This window comes from Vipera berus, assembly GCF_964194415.1.
Source record: "Vipera berus genome assembly, chromosome: 3".
Classification (NCBI taxonomy): domain Eukaryota; kingdom Metazoa; phylum Chordata; class Lepidosauria; order Squamata; family Viperidae; genus Vipera; species Vipera berus.
In genome coordinates, this window is record NC_138204.1 from 3,341,889 (window position 1) to 3,366,307 (window position 24,419).

Sequence of the window (24,419 nt, forward strand, 5' to 3'; positions counted from 1 at the left end):
AAAACAACAACAACCTTGCATGCATCTGTTGAATTAGAGCCAATCAAGAAATATCACTGCATCTATTCAGGGCTGAATTAAAGTCTTTAACTTTATTTATGGTTTTATGATGGTCGTGCTTTACTTAATTATTGTTGATACGAATAGCTAATTTTCTTATTGCTAAGAAAAAAAATGTTATACAGAAATTGCCAGAGAAAGTTAGGCTTTTTTTTTTTGCTTTTCACTTATTCTAATCTTATTTACTATCAAGTTTATTTTTTCCTCATAGTAATTTATAAGTAAAAATAACAACTTACACATACAAACAAGCTGATTCTATGAGAGCTAATGCCATAATAAACACACTTAACATTAAAATACAATAAACTACAGCGCTGCATTTGCAGATACAAACTAATTCAGTTATCTGCCTAGAAGTTTAATTTCTAGAAGCATTATTCACACTAGTAAAACAGTTTAAAGTAAAACAGCTACAAAACTTACCTTTTCTGTTATCAGCTGGATCTTTATTGGGTAAAGGAAGTTCCTCTTCCATGTCAAATATTGCAAGGAGGCCACTCTGGTCAGTTCCAAGAACATCATCTTCAGAAAATAATTATAGTACATAAAATAAAAACTATTTTTATGTACATAATTACGTATTTTATACAGGTAGTCCTAGACTTACAACCATCATGGGATTAACATTTAAGACTTTCCCAGCCGGATTCTGACAAGCAAAGTCAATGGGGGAAGCCAGATTTGCTTAATGACCACATGATTCAGTTAACAACTGCAGTGATTTGCTTAACAACCATGGCGCAAAAGGACGTAAAATGGAGTTCGACTCACTTAGCAACTGCCTTGCTTAGCAACAGAAATGTTGGGCTCAATTGTGGTCGTAAGTCGAGGACTATGTAGAAAAATGCAAAAGCTTTACTAGAACATAACAAACTTACTAAACTTTTGGGGTAGCTTATGCACATCTGAGAAAATCTATTGGTCAGCGAGTTAGACTGGATTTTGTTCATACTTACCAATCATATCTCTTCCAGCTCCTTCATCTCCAAATCCATCATACTCTAGTGCAGTTTTGTCTCCAGTTAAATTCAAAGAACTGTGATCAGCCAGGTGACTATTGGAACTATTTATTAAACTGTCACTGAAAAAGCTACCGTGCCTTGGAATTTCAATTTCATCATCTGTGAGAAATACATATGAATGACTCAGCTATGTTTATATATCTCAGACATGCAATACGTTGCATAGAGTTAAAATCAGTTGCTTATAAAAACTGAACCCAGAACGCAACTTTTGAAAATGAAATCACACACCCTTTGTATTTTGATTTATGAGGAAAGAAAACTTGCAGCCTCACTCACCAAAATTGCCACCACTGAGAACATTCTGCCCATAAAATTCTCTCAATGTGATGTCCTCAGTTTTGCTCTGGTGCAGTGTAAAATGTTGGGCAACCTCAATGGCCCTATTAGAAAAGGGAAAAAAAATGAACCGAAAAAAGGATTTTAGGAAATGCTACATAACTGGACCATAACTTCCTAATTCAGAAAACGTATCCATACAATAATATATCCTAATTAAATTGCATTCCCACTGCCCTTCACTTATTACTCCATAATAGGATTAAGAAATGTTTAGTAGCACAGATTTAATAACAAGGGCTGCTTCAGTTACTACATTCATCTTTCTTTATCCCAAAAATATAGTTCGAGAATTGAAAGCTAGCAATATACAGGTAGTCCTCAACTTATGACCATAATTAATAATAATAATGATAAAGTTGGAAGGGATCTTGTAGGTTATCTAATCCAACACCCTGCTCAGGCAGGAAACCCTATACCATTTCAGACAAATGGCTCTTCTTAAAAACTTCCAGTGTTGGAGCATTCACCGCTTCTGGAGGCAGGTTGTTCCACTGGTTAGTTGTTCTGTCAGAAAATTTCTCCTTAGTTCTGTGTTGCTTCTCTCCTTGATTAGTTTCCATCTGTTGCTTCTTGTCCTGCCTTCAGATGCTTTGGAGAACAGCTTGACTCCCTCTTCTTTGGGGCAGCCCCTGAGATACTGGAACACTGCTATCATGTCCCCCCTCATCCTTCTCTTCATTAAACTAGAGAAACCCAATTCCAGCAACCGATCCTTGTATGTTTTAGTCTCCAGTCCCCTGATCATCTTTGTTGCTCTTCTCTGCACTCTTTCCAGAGTCTCAACATCTTTTCTACATGGTGGTGACCAAAACTGGATGCCATATTCCAAGTGTGGCCTTACCAAGGCCTTGTAAAGTGGTATTAACACTTCACGCGATCTTGATTCTGTCCGTCTGTTGATGCAGCTTAGCACTGTGCTGGCTTTTTTGGCGTCTGCCAAAACTGGGCCCAACATATCTGTTGCTAAGTGAGACATTTGTTAAATGAGTTTTGCCCCATTTAACCATCTTTTCTGCCATAGTTGTTAAGAGAATCACTGTAGCTGTTAAGTTAGTAACACAGTTGTTAAATAAATATGGCTTCCCCATTGATCTTGTTTGTCAGAAGGTTGCAAAAAATGATCAAACGACTCTGGGGCAGGGCAACCTTCATAAGTACATGCCACTTGCCAAGTGCCTGAATTTTGATCACTTAAGGGGATGCTTCAATAGCCATAAGTGTTAAAAACGGTCATAAGTCACTTTTTTCCAGTGCTGTTGTAACTTCACACGATCACTAAATGAACTGTTGTAAGTCGAAGACTATCTGTCTATCGTTATTGTAAAAAACATTACTCTGGACTATGAAAAAGTTTAAGAAAACCCAATTAATCCCCATGAAGGAAATCTAGTGCTCTGTGCTGTTCTGACCTATAGTAAATCTAGCCTGAGTAAGTGGATTGAAAACAGAGAAGTGATCCCTTGCAATCAAGTCATAACTATATAGAAAATAGAGTTGTTTGATATTCAAGATGCTGAGAGGGAGGGAAATGGGAGCAGAATGGAAAATGGCAGTGAGAAAAGCTGTATTAAAGTGACAGATGAACTATAACTAGACAGAACTGTGGATTTGCCAGGCAAGGAGAGACAGTATGAATGAACCTTTATTGTCAAAGTACAACCATGTGTACATTGAGATTGGCTGAGCCTCCCTTTGTGCCCCCACCCCCAACTTACAGTGACAACAAACCCTCCATCTTATTACATCATGTGAGCTAATGGCACAACGCACTGGCCTCGCAAGTCAATTACGCACAAAGTTTATAAAAATTATTTCCCGTTCAAAAGCCTAACAGCCCACGGATAGAAGCTGTTTTTCAGCCTGTTGGTGTGGCTGGCTACACTCCTGTGTCTCCTACCCGACGGTAGGAGAGTAAAGAGATACCGTCCAGGGTGTGAGTCGTCCCTGAGGATTTTCCTCACTCTTCCAAGGCAGCGGGGCCTGGTGAGGTCATCCAGTGGTGTCAGGGAACAGCCCACCATGTCTTGTGCTGTGCTCACCACCCTCTGTAATACTTTCCTATCCGCGGCTGTCAGACCAGCATACCAAACCACAATACAGTACAAGAGGACGCTCCCTATAATAGACTGGTAAAAGAGGGTCATTAGCTGTTGTTCTACCCTGTTCTTCCGCAAGACCCTAAGAAAGCCGAATCTCTGTTGGGCCTTTCTGGCCACCTGGGTTGTGTTGACTTTCCAGGTAAGATCTTCACAGAGGTAGAAATTTAAAGGAGGAAATTCTCTCCACACAGTCCTCCCCGATGTAAAGTGGGACAGTAGTTCAAATTCATCGTCATAAAAAAATAAAATAAAATGTATAATGGGAAATGAACTATAGAGCAGTACAGGTTGCCCTTGACATACGATCACATTCAAGCCCCAAATGTTTGTTGCTGAGACAGTGAAGTGAATTTTGCCCTATTTGACACACTTTCTTGCCACAGTTGTTAAGTGAATCACTGCAGTAGTTAAGTAACAATGTTGTTAAGTGAATCTGGCTTCACAAGATGACCAAAAGGTGATCACATAGCTCCAGGATACTGCAACGGTCATAACTATGAGTCAGTTGCCAAATATCTGAATTTTGATCACAGGGCAATGGGAATGCTGCCATGATCGTAAGTGTGAAAAACAAGTCATAAGTGACTTTTTTCAATGCTGTTGTAACTTTGAATGGACACGAAATGACTAACTGTAAGTCAAGGACTACCTGTAGCAGAGAAAGAGGCCTGTGATTTTGTTCCTCCACATGTACAGGTAATCCTTGACTTATAACAGATCATTCAGTGACCATTCAAAGTTACAATGGCACTGTGAAAAGGGACTTATGACCATTTTTCACACAACAGTTGTAGCATCCCCATGGTCACATGATCAAAATTCAGAAGCTTAGCAACTGGTTCATAATCATAATAGTAAAGTTGGAAGGGACCTTGGAGGTCTTCTAGTCCAACCCCCTGCTCAGGCAGGAAACCCTATACCATTTCAGACAAATGGCAGTCCAGTCTCTTCTTTAAAAACTTCCAATTGGAGCATTCACAGCTTCTGGAGGCAGGTGGTTCCACTGCTTAATTCTTCTCACTGTTAGGAAGTTTCTCCTTAGTTCTAGGTTGCTTCTCTCCTTGACTAGTTTCCATCCGTTGCTTCTTGTCCTGCCTTCAGGCGCTTTGGAGAATAGCTTGACTCCCTCTTCTTTGCGGCAGCCCCTGAGATATTGGAACAGTGCTATCATGTCACCCCTCACCCTTCTCTTCGTTAAACTAGAGATACCCAATTCCTACAACCGTTCGTTATATGTTTTAGCCTCCAGTCCCCCAATCATCTTTGTTGCTCTTCTCTGCACTCTTTCTAGAGTCTCAACGTCTTTTTTACATCGTGGTGACCAAAACTGGATGCCACATTCCAAGTGTGGCCTTACCAAGGCCTTGTAAAATCGTATTAACACGTCACATGATCTTGATTCTGTCCCTCTTGTTAATGCAGCCTAGCACTGTGCTGGCTTTTTTGCACACGACTGGCTCCTGTTTAAGTGATTGTCCACTAGGACTCCAAGATCGCTCTCACAGTTACTACTATCCAGCAAGGTACCCCTTATACTATACCTGTACATTTTTATGTCATATTTATGACGGATGCAGTGTCCTGGGATCATCTGATCTTCCGAAAAGCAAAGTCCATGGGGAAGCCAGGTTCACTTAACAACCATGTTATTAACTTAACTGCAGTAATTCACTTAACAACTGGGGCAAGTAAAGTCGTAAAATGGGGCAAAACTAACTTAACAAATGTTTCACTTAGCAACATAAATTTTGCGCTCAATTGTGGTCATAACATGAGGACTACTTGCAATGTAGAAGCATGCATATTTTCTACTATAAAGTTTTGAGTAATTCACCGTCTGTGAGAAAAGGGGTTTCAGAGGGAATTCACTCCCTTTTCACTTGTTCTGTACTTAGCAAGAAACAAACGTAGGAAAATATTTACTTCGTGTCTGGAAGTTGGGTGTCAAAATCATGAAACTCTTCAGGCAATGTGATGGCATCATAATTTGCCTCAGAATTTCCTTTAGGAAGGTCAACAAGCCCTGAAGAAAAATGCATAACGTAAGATTAACTCTGGGATGATGTAGCTTTATACATCCTGCAAGATAAAAATGGACAGGTATTTGAGGGCATCCAGCAAATGCACTCACATTTTTTAAACCTTCACCTAGTACAAGGTCCCTTCCAGCTCTATTCTATTCAAAAGAAGACATTAATTAGATGGCAGAATAGTGTGCAGAGAAGAGCAACAAAGATGATCAGGGGCCTGGAGGCTAAAACATATAAGGAATGGTTGCTGGAATTGGGTATGTCTGGGTTAACAAAGAGAAGGATGAGGGGGGACAGGATAGCAGCGTTCTGATATCTCAGGGGCTGCCCCAAAGAGAGGGGGGGGGTCAATCTATTCTCCAAAGTGCCCGAAGGCAGGACAAGAAGCAACGGATGGAAACTAATCAAGGAGAGAAGCAACCTGGAACTGAGGAGAAATTTCTTGCCAGTGAGAACAATTAATCAGTGGAACTGCTTGCCTCCAGAAGTTGTGGGTGTTCCAACAGTGGAGGTTTTTAAAGAAGAGACTGAACAGCCATTTGTCTGAAATGGTATAGGTATAGGGTTTCCTGCCTGAGCAAGGGGGTTCGACTAGAAGACCTTCAAAGTCCCTTCCAACTCTTCTATTATTATTATTATTATTATTATTATTATTATTATTATTATTATTATTATTATTATCATCATCATCATCATCATCATCATCATCATCATCATCATCTCTATTACTTGATTTGTCAAATGAATAATGATACAATTACAAAAATATTCTGCTACTAGTGCAATTAAGGACATGACTATTCAGAAATAAGCCCTATTGTAATCTTTGGAATTTACTTCTACTCTGATTTTTAGAATTGCAATCTCTACATCAGACATGTCAAACACAAGGCCCGGGGGCCGGATCCGGCCCGCGAAGTGGTTTCATGCGGCCCGCGAAGCCATCCTGGAAAGTGAGGGAACGGCCCCCACTGCCTTGGCCCTGGCCCAGAGACCCTCCTTCTGCCAGAGACCCTCAGATCTGTCCCACTCCTGCCCAGGTCCCCATAGGCACCCTTGATGCCAACGATGTAGAGCTGGCCACGCCCACCCAGTAGGCCATACGCACTCTAGCCACACCCACCCAGCTGGCCACGCCCTCCTGGCCACACCCACCCAGCCCCCTGAGGGCAACCGCAATGCTGATGCGGCCCTCAATGAAATTGAGTTTGACACCCCTGCTCTACATGATCCAACACTTGTCTGAAATGGTATAGGATCTCTTGCTTGAGCAGGGGGTTGGAGTAGAAGACCTCCAAGGTCCCTTTCAGCCTTATTCTGATTCTGATCTTGAGGCTGCCTTCCAAGTATTATCTCACCAATCCTGAATCCCTGCAAACCACTTCGTTTTCAAAAATTAAACCCCTTTCTTCAGGCTACAATTAATAAGCTGATTATTAATAATAAGTAGGGGAAAGTCATACCTGGTTGAAAAGTTGATTGCATTTTAAGTAGGGCTTCACTGCAATCTGTCAAAAGATACTTGGTTTTTCTGTGATAGATCTTCACCACTCCTAACAAAAGGTGTCCCGAGGTACGAAGAGCAATTTTAAACTGGGGGGGAAAAGTTGGTATTATCTAGTATTAGTGCGAAATAGAATTAAGAATATTTCTCCTTGTTCTCATTCTTCTTAAAACAAGCCTAAGAGAGTAGCTGATGTCTCCAAATAGGAAAACACGGCATCACTTTCAGGAAATACTGGGTTAATCTTGTGCTTAGGCATGAAAACTAGCTGGGTGACTTTGGGCCAGTCACCAGAAGACAGTGAATTCTAGTCTTGCCTTAGGCATGAAAGCCAGGTGGGTTGACTTTAGTTTTAGGCCAATTAGTCTCTCTCAGCCCACTTCACAGGGTTGTTGTTGTGGGGAAAACAGGAGGAGGAGGAAGCAGTATTAGGAATGTTTGCTGCCTCGAATTATTTGTAAAGTAATAAAGGCAGGATAAAAATTAAATAATTAAAAATGGCTCCATTTGCAGAGGTTGAAGGGGGTAATTTAGACCGAGTCCAAGCTCTTGTTTGGCACAAGAACCCAATTTAACACATCCCTAACAGTTGGCTGGCTGGTCTGTGTCTTGATACTGTATATATCCAGTGAAAATATGCTCAATATCACTTGGGACAATTGGTTCTATCACTGAATTGCTCCTATTGTTAGGAAGCGTTTTGAGCTAGAATCTGCCTTCCTGTAACTTAAAAACGTCATTCTGTATCTTACATACTGAGGTGATATGAGATCTTGACTTTCTGTGGTGTAACAATCCTTTTTAGTTTTTGTTTTGCAAGACTAAACATATCAAGGTCTTGGTGTAGAACTTAATTTACAATGCCACACCCAATGCTAAATAAAAATAGGGGACATTATTTTTGAGTGTCATACCTTAGGAGAGAGTATCTTTTCAATGGTAGCTTCTAAATTGCATTCAAATATATGAGCCTTTGTGACTTTCTTATCCCAGTGAGCAGCCAACCATATCTTGGACAAAGGCCCACGCTTATTCATAAGCAGCTGCATGTAGAACATTTTGCCAGAAATGTGTTCCTTAACTTGGCAAGCTAGAGGGAAGAAAATATTTTAAATGTTGAATACATCATTTTTTTGTAAAAATTCAAAGCTAAAAAACAAAAACAAAACAGCAATCTTAATTTGAAATAAATGATTTGCAAAAATGGGAACCCTTTAATTTGCAGTTCCATGTTTTCAGGCTTCCAAGTAGTTTTAAACAAATGTATTACTTTTGTACAATCTAAGTAACTGCTTAAAATATTATTGGCTACTTGTGATTAGGATATATACAGTATCTGTATATGTTATAATGAATTTATCTTCATGCAACGTTTATGTACTAAAACAGTTTCCAAATCAAATAACATTATTGAAATACATAATTTTGACAAAGTGAATATATTGAAACAATGTTGTTTTCCTTGCTTCTGTTGCAAAAATAAGAAAAGTGTTGCTTTCTCAATGAATTTTAGTTTATTTGAAAGATGTACGTCCAATTTTATTCATGTGGCAGTGAGGAGTAAGGAAGGAACTACAATAATCAAACATATTAGGGCATGCAAACATTTTTTACAAACCACAAAGAAAATACACACAAGAATGAAATACGAGATAGAACTTCGGGGGAAGTTTTTTTTTTGAAAAGGGACACATGTAAGAATGGTTTGGGATGCAAGTCTATGGAGATTCTCAGTCATCCATGTCATGGTTGTCCCAAAGATGCTTTTTCACGAGGCAACTGGACTTTTTCTTTGAAGATATTTCACTTCTCATTCAAGAAGCTTCTTCAGCTATGACCGGATGGTGGGGGAATGGAAGGATTTATACTCCTTGCAGATAGCTGGTCATTTGCATTCTTTTAGAAAGTCGTTGATGCTACCTGGGATGCAAGCAAACCTTTCATGAGAGGTTACTTTATACAACACATACATGGATTTTAAAAAAAGGTACCTATTTGGGGTGAGATTAAAAAAAGAAAAAAAGAGTTAAAGAAGTTTCTAGAGAAGATTTCTCAACATATTAAATTTCTACAGGACTTTTCTACAGGAAAAGTTGGAGCTTGGTTGATAGTTGTTTAAGATGGTTGAATCAAGGGATGATCTCAGAATAGGAGCACCATTACATCTTTCAAAGACCAGGTCTGTTAACAGGTTATTCCTTAGTCTGTGGTCGTAGTTAATAATTCAAATAGATTTGCATAAAAACCACCAGAACGTCAAGTAAGATATGAGTTTCTGGTGAGGCTTCAAGGCAGAGTCTAGATATCCCCAGCACTGCAGTGGACAACTGGTGAATTCTGGCTAGCAAATTCTCTCTGGAAATAGGATATATCATGAGATTGCCCACTTCTACTCTGGACAGTTGCTTCTTGTGAATTGTTTAGTCACCAAGTCATGTCCAACTCTTTGGAACCCCTTGGACCACAACATGCCAGGCCTCTGTCCTCCAGTGTCTCCCGGAATTTACCCAAATCCACGTTCATTGCGTTGTTGACACCATCTAACCATCTCATCCTCTGCTGTCCCCTTCTCCTTTTGCCTTCCATCTTTCCCAACATCAGCAGTCTTTTCCAAGGAGTCCTCTCTTCTCATTTGGCGGCCAAAGTATTTGAGCTTCAGTTTCAATATCTTTCAACAGTCAGGGTTGAATTCCTTTTGGATTGACTGATTTGATCTCCTTGCAGTCCAAGGGACTCTCAAAGAGTCTTCTCCAGAACCACAATTCAGAAGCATCAGTTCTTCAGTGCTCAGCCTTCCTTACGTTCCAACTCTCAGTCATACAGCACTACTGGGAAAACCATAACTTTGACTACACCGACCTTTGTCGGCAAGGTGACGTCTCTGCTTTTTAATATGCTGTCTAGATTTGCCATAGTTTTCCTGCCAAGAAGCAAACCTTTTTTAATTTCATGGCTGCAGTCCCTGTCTGCAATGATCTTGGAGCACAAGAAAATAAAATCTGTCACTGCTTCCATTTCTTCCCCTTCAATTTACCAGAAAGTGATGGGACCAGAAGCCATCTTCTTTTAATGTTGAGTTTCAAGCCAACTTTTGTACTCTCCTCTTTCACCCTTATCAAGAGCCTTTAGTGTCTCTTCACTTTCTGCCATTAGAATGTTATTGTTTGCATATCTGAGGTTGTTATTTTTCCTGACAATCTCAATTCCAGTTTGTGATTCATTCTGCCTGGCATTTTGCATGATGTAGTCTACATACTGGCATAAGTTAAATTAGAAGGGCGACAATTTACCACCTTGTCATACTCCTTTCCCTATTTTGAGCCAATCAGTTGCTCCATGTCCAATTGCTTCTTGACCCGCATGCAGGTGTCTCAGGAGACAGGTAAGGTGGATTAGCACTCCCATCCCTTTAAGAACTTGCCACAATTTGTTGTGATCCACACAATCAAAAGCTTTAGCATAGTCAATGAAACAGGGATAGATGTTTTTCTGGAAGTCTCTTGCTTTCTCCATAATCCAGCAAATGTTGTCAATTTGATCTCTAGTTCCTCTGACTCTTCAAACCCAGCTGGTAGTTCTTGGTTCACGTACTACTGAAGCCTAACTTGTAGGATTTTGAGTGCAACCTTGATAGCATGTGAAATGAGCACAATTGTACGGTAGTTTGAACATTCTTCAGCATTGCCCTTTTTGGGATTGGAACTGCTCTTCCAATCCTGTGGTCACTGTTGAGCTTTCCAAATTTGCCGGTGTATTGAGTGCAGCACTTTAACAGCATTATCATTTAGGATTTTAAATAGCTCAGCTGGAATACCATCACCTAGCTTTGTTGTTGGTAATGCTTCCTAAGGTTCAGTTGATTTTGCACTGCAGGTTATCTGGCTTGAAGTCAGCGATCACATCACTGTGATTATCAGGGAAAACAAGACCATTCTCATATAGTTCTTCTGTGTATTCTTGCCACTTCTTAATCTCTTCTATTTCTGTTAGGTCCTACTTTGTCCTTTATCATGCCCATCTTTGCACGAAATGTTCCGTTGGTAACGCCAATTTTCTTGAAGAGATCTTTAGTCTTTCCCATTCTATTACTGTTTCTTTGCACTACCATTTAAGGCCTTCTTATATCTCCTTGCTATTCTCTGGAAATCTGCAGTTGGACGTATATTTCCCTTTCTTCCTTGTCTTTTGCTTTCCTTCTTTCTTCAGCTATTTGTAAAGCATCAGCAACCAATTGGTAGATTTTTATGGTTTTTAAAATGACTTTGTATGTCTTTTAATTTCTAATTGGGAACTTTGGGAGAATCTGGAGGCTAAATCATACAAGGAATGATTGCAGGAACTGGGACTGGCTAAAGAACAGAAAGAATAGGGGTGACATGATAGCAGTCTTCCGCTATCTAAAGGGCTGCCATAAAGTAGAGGGGGTCAACCTATTCTCCAAAGCATCTTAAAGCAGGACAGAAAGCAATGGGTAGAAGAATAAGAGAGTAACAGAGTTGGAAGGGACCTTGAAGGTCTTCTAGTCTAACCCCCAGTTCAAGCAGGATTTCCTACACCATTTCAAACAAATGGTTGTCCGGTCTCTTTTTGAAAACCTCCATTGTTGGAGCCCCCACAACTTCTGGAGGCAAGCTTTTCAATGGATTGTTTCAATTGTCAGGAAATTGCTTCTTAGTTCCAAGTTGCTTCTCTCATCGATAAATTTCCATCCGTTGCTTCTTTTTCTGCCTTCAGATGCTTCGGAGAATAGGTCAGTTCCCTCTTCTTTTAAGGCTGCCCTTCAAATGGAACAAGACTGGATGGATGAAATAAGGTCTCCTGCTATGGTCAAGGGGCTGGACTAGAAGACCTTCAAGCTCTCTCCTAGCCCTAGGATTCTACGATTCTAACTAAAGAACATTCTTGATGTGTAACATGGTGACAAATGGTTGCTTATTTGTTGGAGATTTTCAAGGATTGGATCACCCTTTGTCTAGGTCAGGTTAGGCAACCTTGACTCTTTTATAACTCGGGGACTTCAACTCCCAGAATTCCTGAACCAGCATGGCTGGCTCAGGAATTCTGGGAGCTGAAGTCCACGAGTCATAAAAGAGCCAAGGTTGCCTACCCCTGGTTCTAGGATGGAATAAAGATTCCTGCTTTGGGCAAGAGGTTGGACTAGAAGACCTCGGAGGTCCCGTCTCAGCCCTAGGATTACTTATTAAATTGATGCCACCCATCTCACTGTCAGCAACTCTCTGGATGGTTTTATAAACCCACCCCCAGTATAAATCAATCTCTGTGACGGATGCACTAAAAAGGGGGGCGATTTGTGAGAAAAACATGAGAAAATAGAATAAGATTTACCGAAAAATTAAAACACGGGATGTCTGTTGGTCGGGGGAGAGGAAACCGGCAAGATCACCTTCCCCCATGGACATCCTAACCCATCATCCCCAGGTAGGAGACACAGATAGGCAGCCCGAGGTTTAACTTTTTCCCTCCTTCCCTTATTTGCCAATTGGGAAGGAGTTTTTTCCCCCCCTCTCTCTCGGCCATAGAAACCGGATTAATGAAGGAAGCAAAGGCATTTGCTGAGGTGATTCGTTTCGAAATCCTGTCCTTCCGGGGTAAGAAGGCAGAGAGAGAGAGAGCTCCCATGTGCAAAAAAAAAGAAGAGGATTTAATTTAGTTTAACTTAGTTTATCCTAAGCATGCAAATTCTCCTCAGGGGCCTAGAAAACAGTTCTCACCTCCGGAGTGTTCCCGCCCAAAAACAGCAAACAAAGCACGCATGCGTGGTTTTTAAAGGGCACAGTGCGCCTGCGCGCGCGGGATTAACTTTCTCCCTTCTCGCGCGCTAGACTGGGAGCCGCGTCCCCGACGCGCAGGCGCGGATGTTTAAGTTGAGGCGGGACGAGCAAGAGGGAAGGAGGAGCCAGGGCGCAGGGTGGGATGTTCGAGCGAGTAGGCGGGGCTTATATGACGTCATCCAACTCCAAGTGGAATGGAATAGAATAGAATAGAAAATAGAATAGAATGGAAATTGGAATAGAATAGAAATTGGAATAGAATAGAACAGAAGGAATGAAGAATAGAATAAAATAGAATAGAAATGTAGAATAGGATAGGATAGGATAGAACAGAAATACAGAATAGAATAGAATAGAAATATGGAATTGAATGGAATAGAATAGAAAATATGGAATGGAATGGAATAGAATAGAATAGAATAGAGTACAGTAGAGTAGAATAGAATAGAAAATATGGAATGGAATGGAATGAAATAGAATAGAATAGAATAGAATAGAAATATGGAATTGAATGGAATAGAATAGAATAGAAAATATGGAATGGAATAGAATAGAATAGAATAGAATAGAATAGAATAGAATAGAATAGAATAGAATAGAATAGAATAGAATAGAGCTGGAAGGGGCCGACTCAGCCTTCCATCCTTCCGAGGTCGGTAAAATGAGGACCCAGATTGTTGGGGGCAAGAGGCTGACTCTGTAAACCGCTTAGAGAGGGCTGTAAAGCACTGTGAAGCGGTATATAAGTCTAAGGACTTTTGCTATCTCTCTCTTTCTCCCCTCTCCCTCCCTTCCTCTCTCTCTTTCTCTCTGTCTCTCTCTCATATCTTTTTTTTTAAATTCCCATTTATATCCCGCCCTTCTCCGAAGACTCAGGGCGGCTTACAATCTAAGAAGCACAAATCAACGTGCTTAGCAATAGCCTTCATATCTATCTAATCATCACCTATTCTATATCTGGTGGCGCAGTGCTTAGAATACAATATTGCAGACTAACTCTGCCAACTGCCAGGAGTTCGATCCTGACCAGCTCTAGGTTGACTCGGCCTCCCATCCTTCTGAGGTCGGTAAAATGGGGATCCAGATTGTGGTGGGCAATAGGCTGGTTCTGTAAACCGCTCAGAGAGGGCTGTAAAGCCCGTGAAGTGATATCTAAGGGCTATTGCTATTCTCACTTGACCCCAGCCCAGGGCTCCCTTCTCCAGCCAGCTGGCCAGCCGGTCAGCCCATCCCTGACCTCGTTCCTCATTCTTCCCAGTGATTTTTACTGCTGTTTCTGACGGGTTGCGATCAATTGACTCATGGCAATCTCCGTGCTGGGCATCAGGCTTGGCAGTCTGGATTTGATTCTGCAGACGGGAACGAGGTCAGGCCAGTTCAGCCGAGTGGAAAGGCAGCGGTTTCCAAGCTGCATCAGCAGACGAGAAGAGAAAGCCCGCAGCAGCTCGGCGCCTCCGCCGGGGAAAGTCAGATGCTCAGCCGGATGACGTTTTCCTGGCAGATGTGGAGGACTGACATCGCCCGGAGGATGCTCTAGGACTATAATTACCAGTGTGCAGAATCCAGATGGCGGCTAGAGGGAAGCAGGGGGACGGGGCTGAGCTGCCAGCTCGGGGTCATCTCAACTTGGTCAGCCCTGCCAGGAGCTCCTTGGCTGGTTTTTTGTTTTAAAGAGCAGCTCAGCAGAGGGAAAAAGCAACAGCAGTAACAGGAGGAGTCTGCGAAGCATGCCGGAGCAGATTGCATGGATAGAAATAACTGGGAGAAGCCGGTCCCCTCAGGCAACCAAGTCCCAAACCACAAAGGGCTTTTAAAAGGACAAACAGCAGCCTGAATTGCACTCAAAAACACACCTGTGCCCTGCTTGGGGGGGGGCAACATCTTTTCAAGATTCCATTCCAGATTCCTTCCTTTTCAAGATTCCATCCAAGATTCCAAGAAAGCATCCTTTTCAAGATTCCTTCTGTTGAAAGAAAGAAAAAAAAATCCTCATCAGGGTCCAGTCCAAGCCGGGAAGAAACAAAATGGAGACTGCTTTCGAAAGAAGATGGTAGTTTATTGAAGAGCAGAGCCAGACAGGAAGGTGGCTCTGGAAAAAGTGACCACATGGAGCTGGGTTTTTATACCTTCCTGAGCTTTTGTTTGGAGTTGTTCCTGTGTTGTGAACTTTGACCTGAGTCTGAGTCTGCCTTTCTGGTATTCGGATGGTGGTGGGTTAATCCTATTATGTCCCAAAGGTCATATCCTGCTTCCCTGGGGCTGATGACTATGTCCTGTGTTCCCACAATCCCCCCCTTTGTGCCATATAAGTGTGGATGACACACTTTTACTGGCACAAGATTAAACATTTCCCTAAACTTACCCAGGCTGCATTGGCCAAGCTGGTTGAGAATGATGGGCTGCATAATGCAGCACATCTAGAGCGAATTTGGCAAACATCTTCTGGTTAATTGCGAAGGCTTAAGGTGTGCTGAGTCATCTCTTCAAATCAAGTGAATGTAGTTTGGATAGATTCCCTACACCTGTGCAAGATATTCATTAGATGAAGTGAAATAGAGATGCTGTACAGAAATTGGTCAGCCTGTGAGACTTAATTTTTTTTGGAGGGCCCCTTTATTCTGAATTAAATAAACCTTTCCTTTCCTTTCCAACCTTCCTTCCTTCACCTTTTTTGAATTACAGCCATCATTTAAAAAGATCTGAGCCTGTGTGTTAGGAATTGTCAGACATACACAGACAAACACACACACACACACACACACACACACACACACAGACAATTTGCTATTTGCAGGTTCACACGTTTAAAATTGCAGTTTACCTAGCTCAAATTGGCAAGTAATTTTATTTTGTAAATAAGATATTTGGATGCCAGTCCTGATATGTGTCCATATGCATATACATGCATATAAGAGAAAACCAATTCTTCTGCCTCCTGTTTGCAAAATGAAGAGCAACTTGCTGAACAAACGAATCATGGCTGCAGAAACTATTATGTGCATCCAGATATGCTCGTTCCTTCTCACAGGATTTGACATTTGTTTTTCTTTGCAGGGACTAAATGTTTCTCTCCCATGGGAACTTGTTGTTGTGTGGAACCATAACTGGCTGGCTGGGGAATTCTGGGAGTCAAAGTCCACCCATCTTCAAGCGGGCACAGGGCATAGCTGACTGGGGGATTCTGGGAACTGAAGTCCACCCATCTTCAAGGGGGCACAGAGCATAGCTGACTGGGGGATTCTGGGAGCTGAATTTCACCCATCTTCAAGTAGCCATGGTGCATGGTGGCTAGGGAATTCTGGGAAAGGAAGTCCACGCATCTTCAAGCGGGCACAGAGCATAGCTGACTGGGGGATTCTGGGAACTGAAGTCCACCCATCTTCAAGGGGGCACAGAGCATAGCTGACTGGGGGATTCTGGGAGTTGAAGGCCACCCATCTTCAAGGGGGCACAGATTATACTGATGGGAATTCTGGGAAAGGAAGTCCACCCATCTTCAAGCGGGCACAGAGCATAGCTGACTGGGGGATTCGGGGAGCTGAATTTCACCCATCTTCAAGTAGCCACGGTGCATGGTGGCTAGGGAATTCTGGGAAAGGAAGTCCACCCATCTTCAAGCGGGCACAGAGCATAGCTGACTGGGGGATTCTGGGAGCTGAATTTCACCCATCTTCAAGTAGCCACGGTGCATGGTGGCTAGGGAATTCTGGGAAAGGAAGTCCACCCATCTTCAAGGGGGCACAGGGCCTAGCTTACTGGAGAAATCTGGGAATTGAAATCCACCCATCTTCAAGAGGCCAAGCTGCATGGCTGGCTGGGGGATTCTGGGAGTTGAAGTCCACCCCTTCTTCAAGCTCCCGAGGGTGAGAAAAACTGGAACAGATATTTGTCTGGTTGAAGTTCATCGTAAGAGGTCAAGGTGCTGCCACCGAGTTCCATACCATGGGAGAGAATTTCTCCGGCTCGCCCGTATTTTGTGGGACCTTCTAGGTGGAAGGGCACCCCCCATGTCTTCTGAACTCGAGCGGGCTCTGGCCCCGAATCCATTCCTGCTGGGATTGGCACTCTCCCAGTCTACACAGACCAGTTTCAGCTCCCACAGTGTGGTGTGCAGTTTCTTTAGCTTCTCCAGGAGTTGCTGGTCCTGCAGCTGCATTTCCTGCTGAAAAAGGGAGCAAAGGAGAGAGTGGGCGCATTCACACAGCACTCTTAACCCTGCTAGCCAATCAGTCTATTGCCTTGGGTCACACAATACATGGGTCCCTACATTAATGAAATGGATCGTCCTCAGCCAAGGTTATCACTCTGTGAACTCTTAATGCGTCTGGCAGCCCTGTAAGCGAGCGAGTTCAGCATGTGTGAATGCAGCTAAAGCAGGGGTCTTCAAACTTGGCCCTTTGATGACTTGTGGACTTCAGCTCCCAGAATTCCTCAGCCAAGCACACTGGCTGAGGAATTCTGGGAGTTGAAGTCCACAAGCAGGGGTCTTCAAACTTGGCCCTTTGATGACTTGTGGACTTCAACTCCCAGAATTCCTCAGCCAAGCACACTGGCTGAGGAATTCTGGGAGTTGAAGTCCACAAGCAGGGGTCTTCAAACTTGGCCCTTTGATGACTTGTGGACTTCAGCTCCCAGAATTCCTCAGCCAAGCACACTGGCTGAGGAATTCTGGGAGTTGAAGTCCACAAGCAGGGGTCTTCAAACTTGGCCCTTTGATGACTTGTGGACTTCAGCTCCCAGAATTCCTCAGCCAGGCACGCGTGCCTGGCTGAGGAATTCTGGGAATTGAAGTCCACAAGTCAACAAAGGGCCAAGTTTGAAGACCCCTGAGCTAAAGAATGTTAGGAATTGCCTTTGTTTGGCTACAGAATAGGTGGGCTTCTATACAGGCAGTCCTCGACGTACGACTGCGAGCAAGACCAAAATTTCCGTTGCTAAGTGAGACGGTTGCTAAGCGAGTTTGGCTCCATTTCACAACCTTCCTTGGCCCAATTGTTAAGTGAATTCCTAGAGTTAGTAACTTGGGTGGTTCAATAAATCTGACTTCTCCCATGGACTTTGCTTGTCAGAACATCGCCAAAGCGGATCATGTCGCTGCCGGGTCACTGCGACCATCATCAATAGGAGTCAGTTGCCAAGCACCTGAATTTTGATCAAGTGACCATGTGGGGGGGGAATGCTGCAAAGGTTGCAAGTGCGAAAAACGGTCATAAGTCAGTTAAATGTTGTCCCTTTGACTCCTTGGATTGGTTTGTAAGTAGATTAAGCAGCTTCATGGGTTCTGGCCCCTTTCCTGGGAGGGACGCTGCCAAAGCTTCCAAGAGGAATTGAGGGCTACATCAGGAGGGGGTGCAGGCAGCAGGAACCCCGCAGGTTGCGTGTCTGTGCAAGGACACCCTCTCCCCCCCCCACCTCTTCAAAGCCCCCATGCAGCTGAGTGATCCTGGAAACCGCCCCCCTTCTCAGAAGAGAAATTGCAGCAATCAGCCGTGTGGTGCTGATGTTGCTATGCCGCTGAATGGGAAGGAAAAGAAATGGAAAGGAATGGGGGTTACAGCACGAAAAATGCCCATTCCTTTTCAGAGAATTTTCAGAGCCGGTTAAAATGGAAGAAGAGAGGAACGGAAGGAAGGAAGGAAGGATGGAAAGAAGGAAGGAAGGAAGGAAGGAAGGAAGGAAGGAAGGAAGGAAGGAAGGAAGGAAGGAAGGAAGGAAAGAATGAGGTGGGTGGGTGGGAGAGAGGGAGGAGAAATTGGATGGATGGATAGAAAGAAGGAGAATGGGGAAGGAAAGAAGGAAAGAAGGGAGGGAAGGAGGGAGGGAGGAAAAATTGGGAGGAAGCAGAATGGAGAAGGAAGGAAGGAAGGAGAATGAGGAGGGAAGGAAGGTAGGAAGGAAGGAAGGATAGATAGAAGAAAGTCACTTTGGGGTGAAAGTCAGGAATAACTTCCATAGAATAGAATAGAATAGAATAGAATAGAATAGAATAGAATAGAATAGAATAGAATAGAATAGAATAATAAAGAATAGAATAGAATAGAATAGAATAGAATAGAATAGAATAGAATAGAATAGAATAGAATAGAATAGAATAGAATAGAATAGAATAGAATAGAAAATATGGAATGGAATGGAATGGAATGGAATGAGAATAGAGTAGAATAGAATAGAGGAATGGAATGGAATGGTATGGAGCAGAATGGAATGGAATAGAATAGAATAGAATAGAATAGAATAGAATAGAATAGAATAGAATAGAATAGAATAGAATAGAATAGAATAGAATAGAATAGAATAATAAAGAATAGAATAGAACAGAATAGAATAGAATAGAATAGAATAGAATAGAATAGAATAGAATAGAATAGAATAGAATAATAAAGAATAGAATAGAATAGAATAGAATAGAATAGAATAGAATAGAATAGAATAGAATAGAATAGAATAGAATAGAATAGAATAGAATAGAATAGAATAGAATAGAATAGAATAGAATAGAATAGAATAGAATAGAATAGGACAGGACAGGACAGGACAGGACAAGAATAAAACATAATGGAATAGAATATATTGTAGAGTAGAATAGAATAGAATAACATAGATTGTAGAATAGAATAGAATAGAATAGAATAGAATAGAATAGAATAGAATAGAATAGAATAGAATAGAATAGAATAGAATAGAATAGAATAGAATAGAATAGAATAGAATAGAATAATAATGGAATAGAATAGAATAGAACAGATTGTAGAATAGAATAGGATAGGATAGAACAGAACAGAACAGAATAGAATAGAATAACATTAGAATGGAATGGAATAGAACAGAACAGAACAGAACAGAATTGAATAGAAAATACAGAATAGAATAGAATAGAATAGAATAGAATAGAAATAAAAAATAGAATAGAAAAATAGAATAGAATAGAATAGAATAGAATAGAATAGAATAGAATAGAATAGAATAGAATAGAATAGAATAGAATAGAATAGGAGCTGGAAGGGACCTTAGAGGTCTTCTAGTCCAGCCCCCTGCTCAAGCAGGAGAACCTATACCGTCTCAGACAAGTGACTGTCTAGTCTCTTCTTAAAAACCTCCTGTGATGGAGCGCCCAGGATGTCTGGGGGCAGGTTGTTCTGGTGGCCGGGAGGAAGGCAAGGAAGGGAGAGAGGGGGGAAGGAAGGAAGGAAAAGGAAGGGAGGGAGGGAAGGGAGGAAAGGAAGGACGGCGGGAGACAGGCAGGAAGAAAGGAAGGAAGGAAGGAAGGAAAGGAGGAGGAGGAAGGGAGGGAGAAAAGAGATCCTTATGCTATCTCGAACCCTTCCTTACAGTTCTAGATCAGGGATCCATCCCTTAGAGAGAAAACCACCCTTGCCAGGAGCAAGAAAGGGTGCTGGGAAAAAGAAGGGAGATGGAGTCACCCCTTGAGGGTGAGCATGTCCTCCTTGAACCCCGCCAGCGTTGGAGAGCTCGAGAGGGCCAGACGTTCCCCCAGGTGAGGCCTTCCCCATCCTGCCACCTGTGGAGCAGCTGCGCCTGCCGATCGCTGCCCGTGGCTCTGGGCTGCCAGGGACAGCGGCCCGGCTGGCTGGCTGGGAAGGACAAGGGTTTCTTTCTAACCCCCCCCCCCCGCTCCCCACCACCACCATCATCTCCGTGTGCCGCACATTGGCCGCCTGGGGAGACCCGGTGCGGAAGACTTACCAGTTCGCTCCGCAGCCACGCCAGGGCGCTTTCAATCCTCAGCTCGGCCTCTCCAGCCAGCTGTGCGCCGCCCCGGGGCAGCATCCCTCCTCTTCCCCTCCAGCTGTGTGCGTGTCAGGTAGGCCTTGCAAATGTGCCAGCCGATGCCCGTTCTTCCACCACTGCTCCCCCACTGCTCCTCCTGTTGCTGATCCCAACCCTTTGCAAGCAGCTACGCAACTATTTCCTCCGGCAGGCTGCCGCCGTGTAGAAGAGGCGGCAGAAGGGCACCTGACTCTGCCTCTGTGCCAGGCTGGGTGGGAGGGTAGCTGTGGGCGGGGTGGGGGGGAAACCTCTCCCCTTCTGCCTATCCTCAGCTCCCTGAGCCTGGCCTTTGCTCCCCCCCAAAAAAAGGCAGGGTCTTTGCTTTGAGTTGTGTGAAGCTGTGTAGCTGCTCCTGCCTTGCCTGCATGAGACGCCGCCAGCGTAACAGAATCGCAGAGTTGGAAGGGACCATGGAGGCCTTCTAGTCCAACCCTCCTGCTCAAGTCATTCTGGACAAGTGGCTGTCCAGTCTTTTGTTGAAAGCCACCCCCACCCCCACCCCCAACTTCTGGAGGCAGGTTGTTCCACTGATTAATTGTTCCCATTGCCGGGAGCTTTCTCCTTAGTTCTAGCTGGGTTCTCTTCTTTTGGAACAGAACAGATTAACAGAGTTGGAAGGGACCTTGGAGGTCTTCTAGTCCAACCCCCTGCTCAAGCATACACCCTACATCAGTCTGGGCAAATGGCTGTCCAGTCTCTTCTACTTCTCTTCCACTCTCTACTGTGTTGCCGTAGAATAGAATAGAATAGAATAGAATAGAATAGAATAGAATAGAATAGAATAGAATAGAATAGAATAGAATAGAATAGAATAGAATAGAATAGAATAGAAAAAATGGAATGGAATGGAATGGAATAGAATAGAAAATATAAGGATAGAATAGAATTAGAATAGAATTAGAATTAGAATTAGAATAGAATAAAATAGAATAGAAAAGAAAAGAAAATATAAGAATAGAATAGGAATAGAATAGAATAGAACAGATTGTAGAATAGAACAGACTGTAGAATAGAATAGAATAGAATAGAATAGAATAGAATAGAATAGAATAGAAAATATAAGAATAGAATAGGAATAGAATGGAAAAGAAAAGAAAATATAAGAATAGAATAGAATAGAATAGAATAGAATAGAATAGAATAGAATAGAATAGAATAGAACAGAATAGAATAGAAAAGAAAATATAAGAATAGAATAGGAATAGAATAGAATAGAATAGAATAGAATAGAATAGAATAGAATAGAATAGAATAGAATAGAATAGAATAGAATAGAATAGAAAATATAAGAATAGAATAGGAATAGAATAGAATAGAAAAGAAAAGAAAATATAAGAATAGAATAGAATAGAATAGAATAGAATAGAATAGAATAGAATAGAATAGAATAGAATAGAATAGAATAGAATAGAAAATATAAGAATAGAATAGAATAGAATATGGAATGGAATGGAATAGAGTAGAGTAGAAGTATAGAATACAACACAACACAACACAATACAATAATACCTTAAAATAAGATTTCTTTGCATTCAGCTCTCAAAAGGTAATCACATTCAATACACACTGCGTAAACATGACAAATATATAAATAAGTAAATAAAATTGTGCACCTACCGAATATAATAATATAGCCTATAATACAATATCAAGAACATAACAGTGGAGCGTCTGTTCGTTCAATCTGCCTCTGCTGCGAGGCAGCTTCAGTAATCAGCTCTTACCAAGGTTCGGTCAGATGTGAGATGAGCTTTCATCTTCCCTTTTTCTAAGCGTCTTCCGCCATGTTTCGGTGACTTCAGCTGAGAAATGAGCCAAAGCCTTTGTCAGCTCTGCACATAGGAGAAAACATTCAAGAGGGATCATGTCAACTTCTCTGATCTTCACTGACTCTCACAAGGCTGCTAAATATTTATCAGGAGAGTCATCCGTTCCAGGCAGAACATTCCCCAGAATTCTCTGGAATCCACTGATGGTTCCTTGGAGAAAACTAATAAGATCCTCTTATTAGCACCAAGGACCCCACAGTCCTCCTCCTCCTCCTCCTCCTCGCACTGATGATGCTACCTAGTTGGGTCATGAAATGTCTGCAAGAAAACCACCAAGCTCAGAGAGCACCAGGGATCCCACAGTCCTCCTCCTCCTCCTCCTCCTCCTCCTCCTCCTCCTCCTAGCACTGAAGATGCTACCTAGTTGGGTCATGAAATGCCTGCAAGAAAACCACGAAGCTCAGAGAGCACCAGGGTTCCCACAGTCCTCCTCCTCCTCCTCCTCCTCCTCCTCCTCCTCCTAGCACTGATGATGCTACCTAGTTGGGTCATGAAACGTCTGCAAGAAAACCACCAAGCTCAGAGAGCACCAGGGACTCCACAGTTCTCCTCCTCCTCCTCCTCCTCCTCCTCCTCCTCCTCCTCCTCCTCCTCCTCCTCATCCCAGCACTAATGATGCTACCTAGTTGGGTCATGAAACGTCTGCAAGAAAACCATGAAGCTCAGAGAGCACCAGGGATCCCACAGTCCTCCTCCTCCTCTTCCTCCTCCTCCTCCTCCACAGTTCAACCCTGAGCTACAGAGTTCCTCTTCTAAAGGTAGACAGAATCCTGCCAGACTGAAGGTATGGCTTTCCAATCCTGAGATATAGCCTAGGCCAGGGGTGGGGAACCTTGGCCCTTTTATGACTTGTGGACTTCAGCACCCTGAGCCACCCATGACTGGTGTCAAGTTTCCAGCTCAGGAATTCTGGGAGTTGAAGTCCACAAGTCATAAATGAGCCAAGGTTCCCCACCCCTGGCCTAGGAGATTCTAGGGCGTGGCTGTTCTATGTCTCCGATTCATTGAAGAACAGCAAGGTTGTGCAAAACTATTTTCCCCCTGGGATGTACTGAAGGTAAGAGACTGGCTGGTTGCCTTCATAATAATGGCTGTAATTACAATTACATTTTACCTGTCAAGCTATGCTGTAGCCTTCTGCTCCTGGCTACGAGCCTGGAGGAGTTGGACTCTAATGTTTGTATTTCATACCACACGCCAAACCAGATGGAGTCAAGTTGAAAAAGGATTTTGTGTGTGTGTGTGTGTGACAATGTAAAGAGTGTTCAGGACCTTGGAGAGCTCACAAAAGTCCTGGGTTTTTCCAGCATTCTCTCAGGAAAGGACCCAACAACCCTTCAGACATGCTTATACCAGCAGGCCTACAGACACCAGGGGACAGTTGAACTGGTGGCTCCATGACTACTAATATCTCTTTGCCTTCTAGTTTTGTTTTATTTCTTACTTATTTATTTAGTTTCTTTATTAGTTTTAGATTACTGCTAAAGTAGCCTATCTAACAGTCCTCTCTCTTCCTATTTTCCCAGCAACGGCCCCGTGAGGTGAGGTGGACTCAGAGGGAGGGACTGGCTCAAAGTCACCCAGTTGGCTTTCGTGGCTAAGGTGGACCAAACACCAGGAGATGGTGAGTTCTAGTCCTGCTTTGGGCATGAAAGCTGGCTAAGTGACCTTGGGCCAATCACCAAAAGATAAGAAGTTCTAGTCCCATCTGAGGCATGAAAGATAGCTGGGTGACTTTGGACCAATCATCAGAAGACAGTGAGTTCTAGTCCTGCCATAGGCATGAAAGAACAGGTGCAGGACTTGGGTTTGGCTAGTCCAGGGGTAGGCAACCTTGGCTCTTTTATGACTCGTGGACTTCAACTCCCAGAATTCCTGAGCCAGCCATGCTGAGGGGAAAGGGAGAGGTTTCCAAGCTGAGCCATGCTGGCTCAGGAATTCTAGGAGTTG

The 24,419-nt window shown here is 42.8% G+C and overlaps 1 protein-coding gene across 1 annotated transcript in view; it reads right to left on the bottom strand.

Annotated features, from left to right (window-relative positions):
• Positions 1–8,118, bottom strand: part of RAD21L1 (RAD21 cohesin complex component like 1) — a gene marked incomplete at both ends in the record, with an annotated part of 29,926 nt that extends 21,808 nt beyond the window's left edge. The window contains 6 exons of the mRNA XM_081322437.1: positions 487–585; positions 1,020–1,184; positions 1,365–1,468; positions 5,450–5,549; positions 7,020–7,149; positions 7,975–8,118. Of these exons, the coding sequence (XP_081178563.1) occupies positions 487–585; positions 1,020–1,184; positions 1,365–1,468; positions 5,450–5,549; positions 7,020–7,149; positions 7,975–8,118 (742 nt within the window). The remainder of the gene's footprint in view (positions 1–486; positions 586–1,019; positions 1,185–1,364; positions 1,469–5,449; positions 5,550–7,019; positions 7,150–7,974) is intronic.
• Between the last annotated feature and the right edge of the window lie 16,301 nt (positions 8,119–24,419).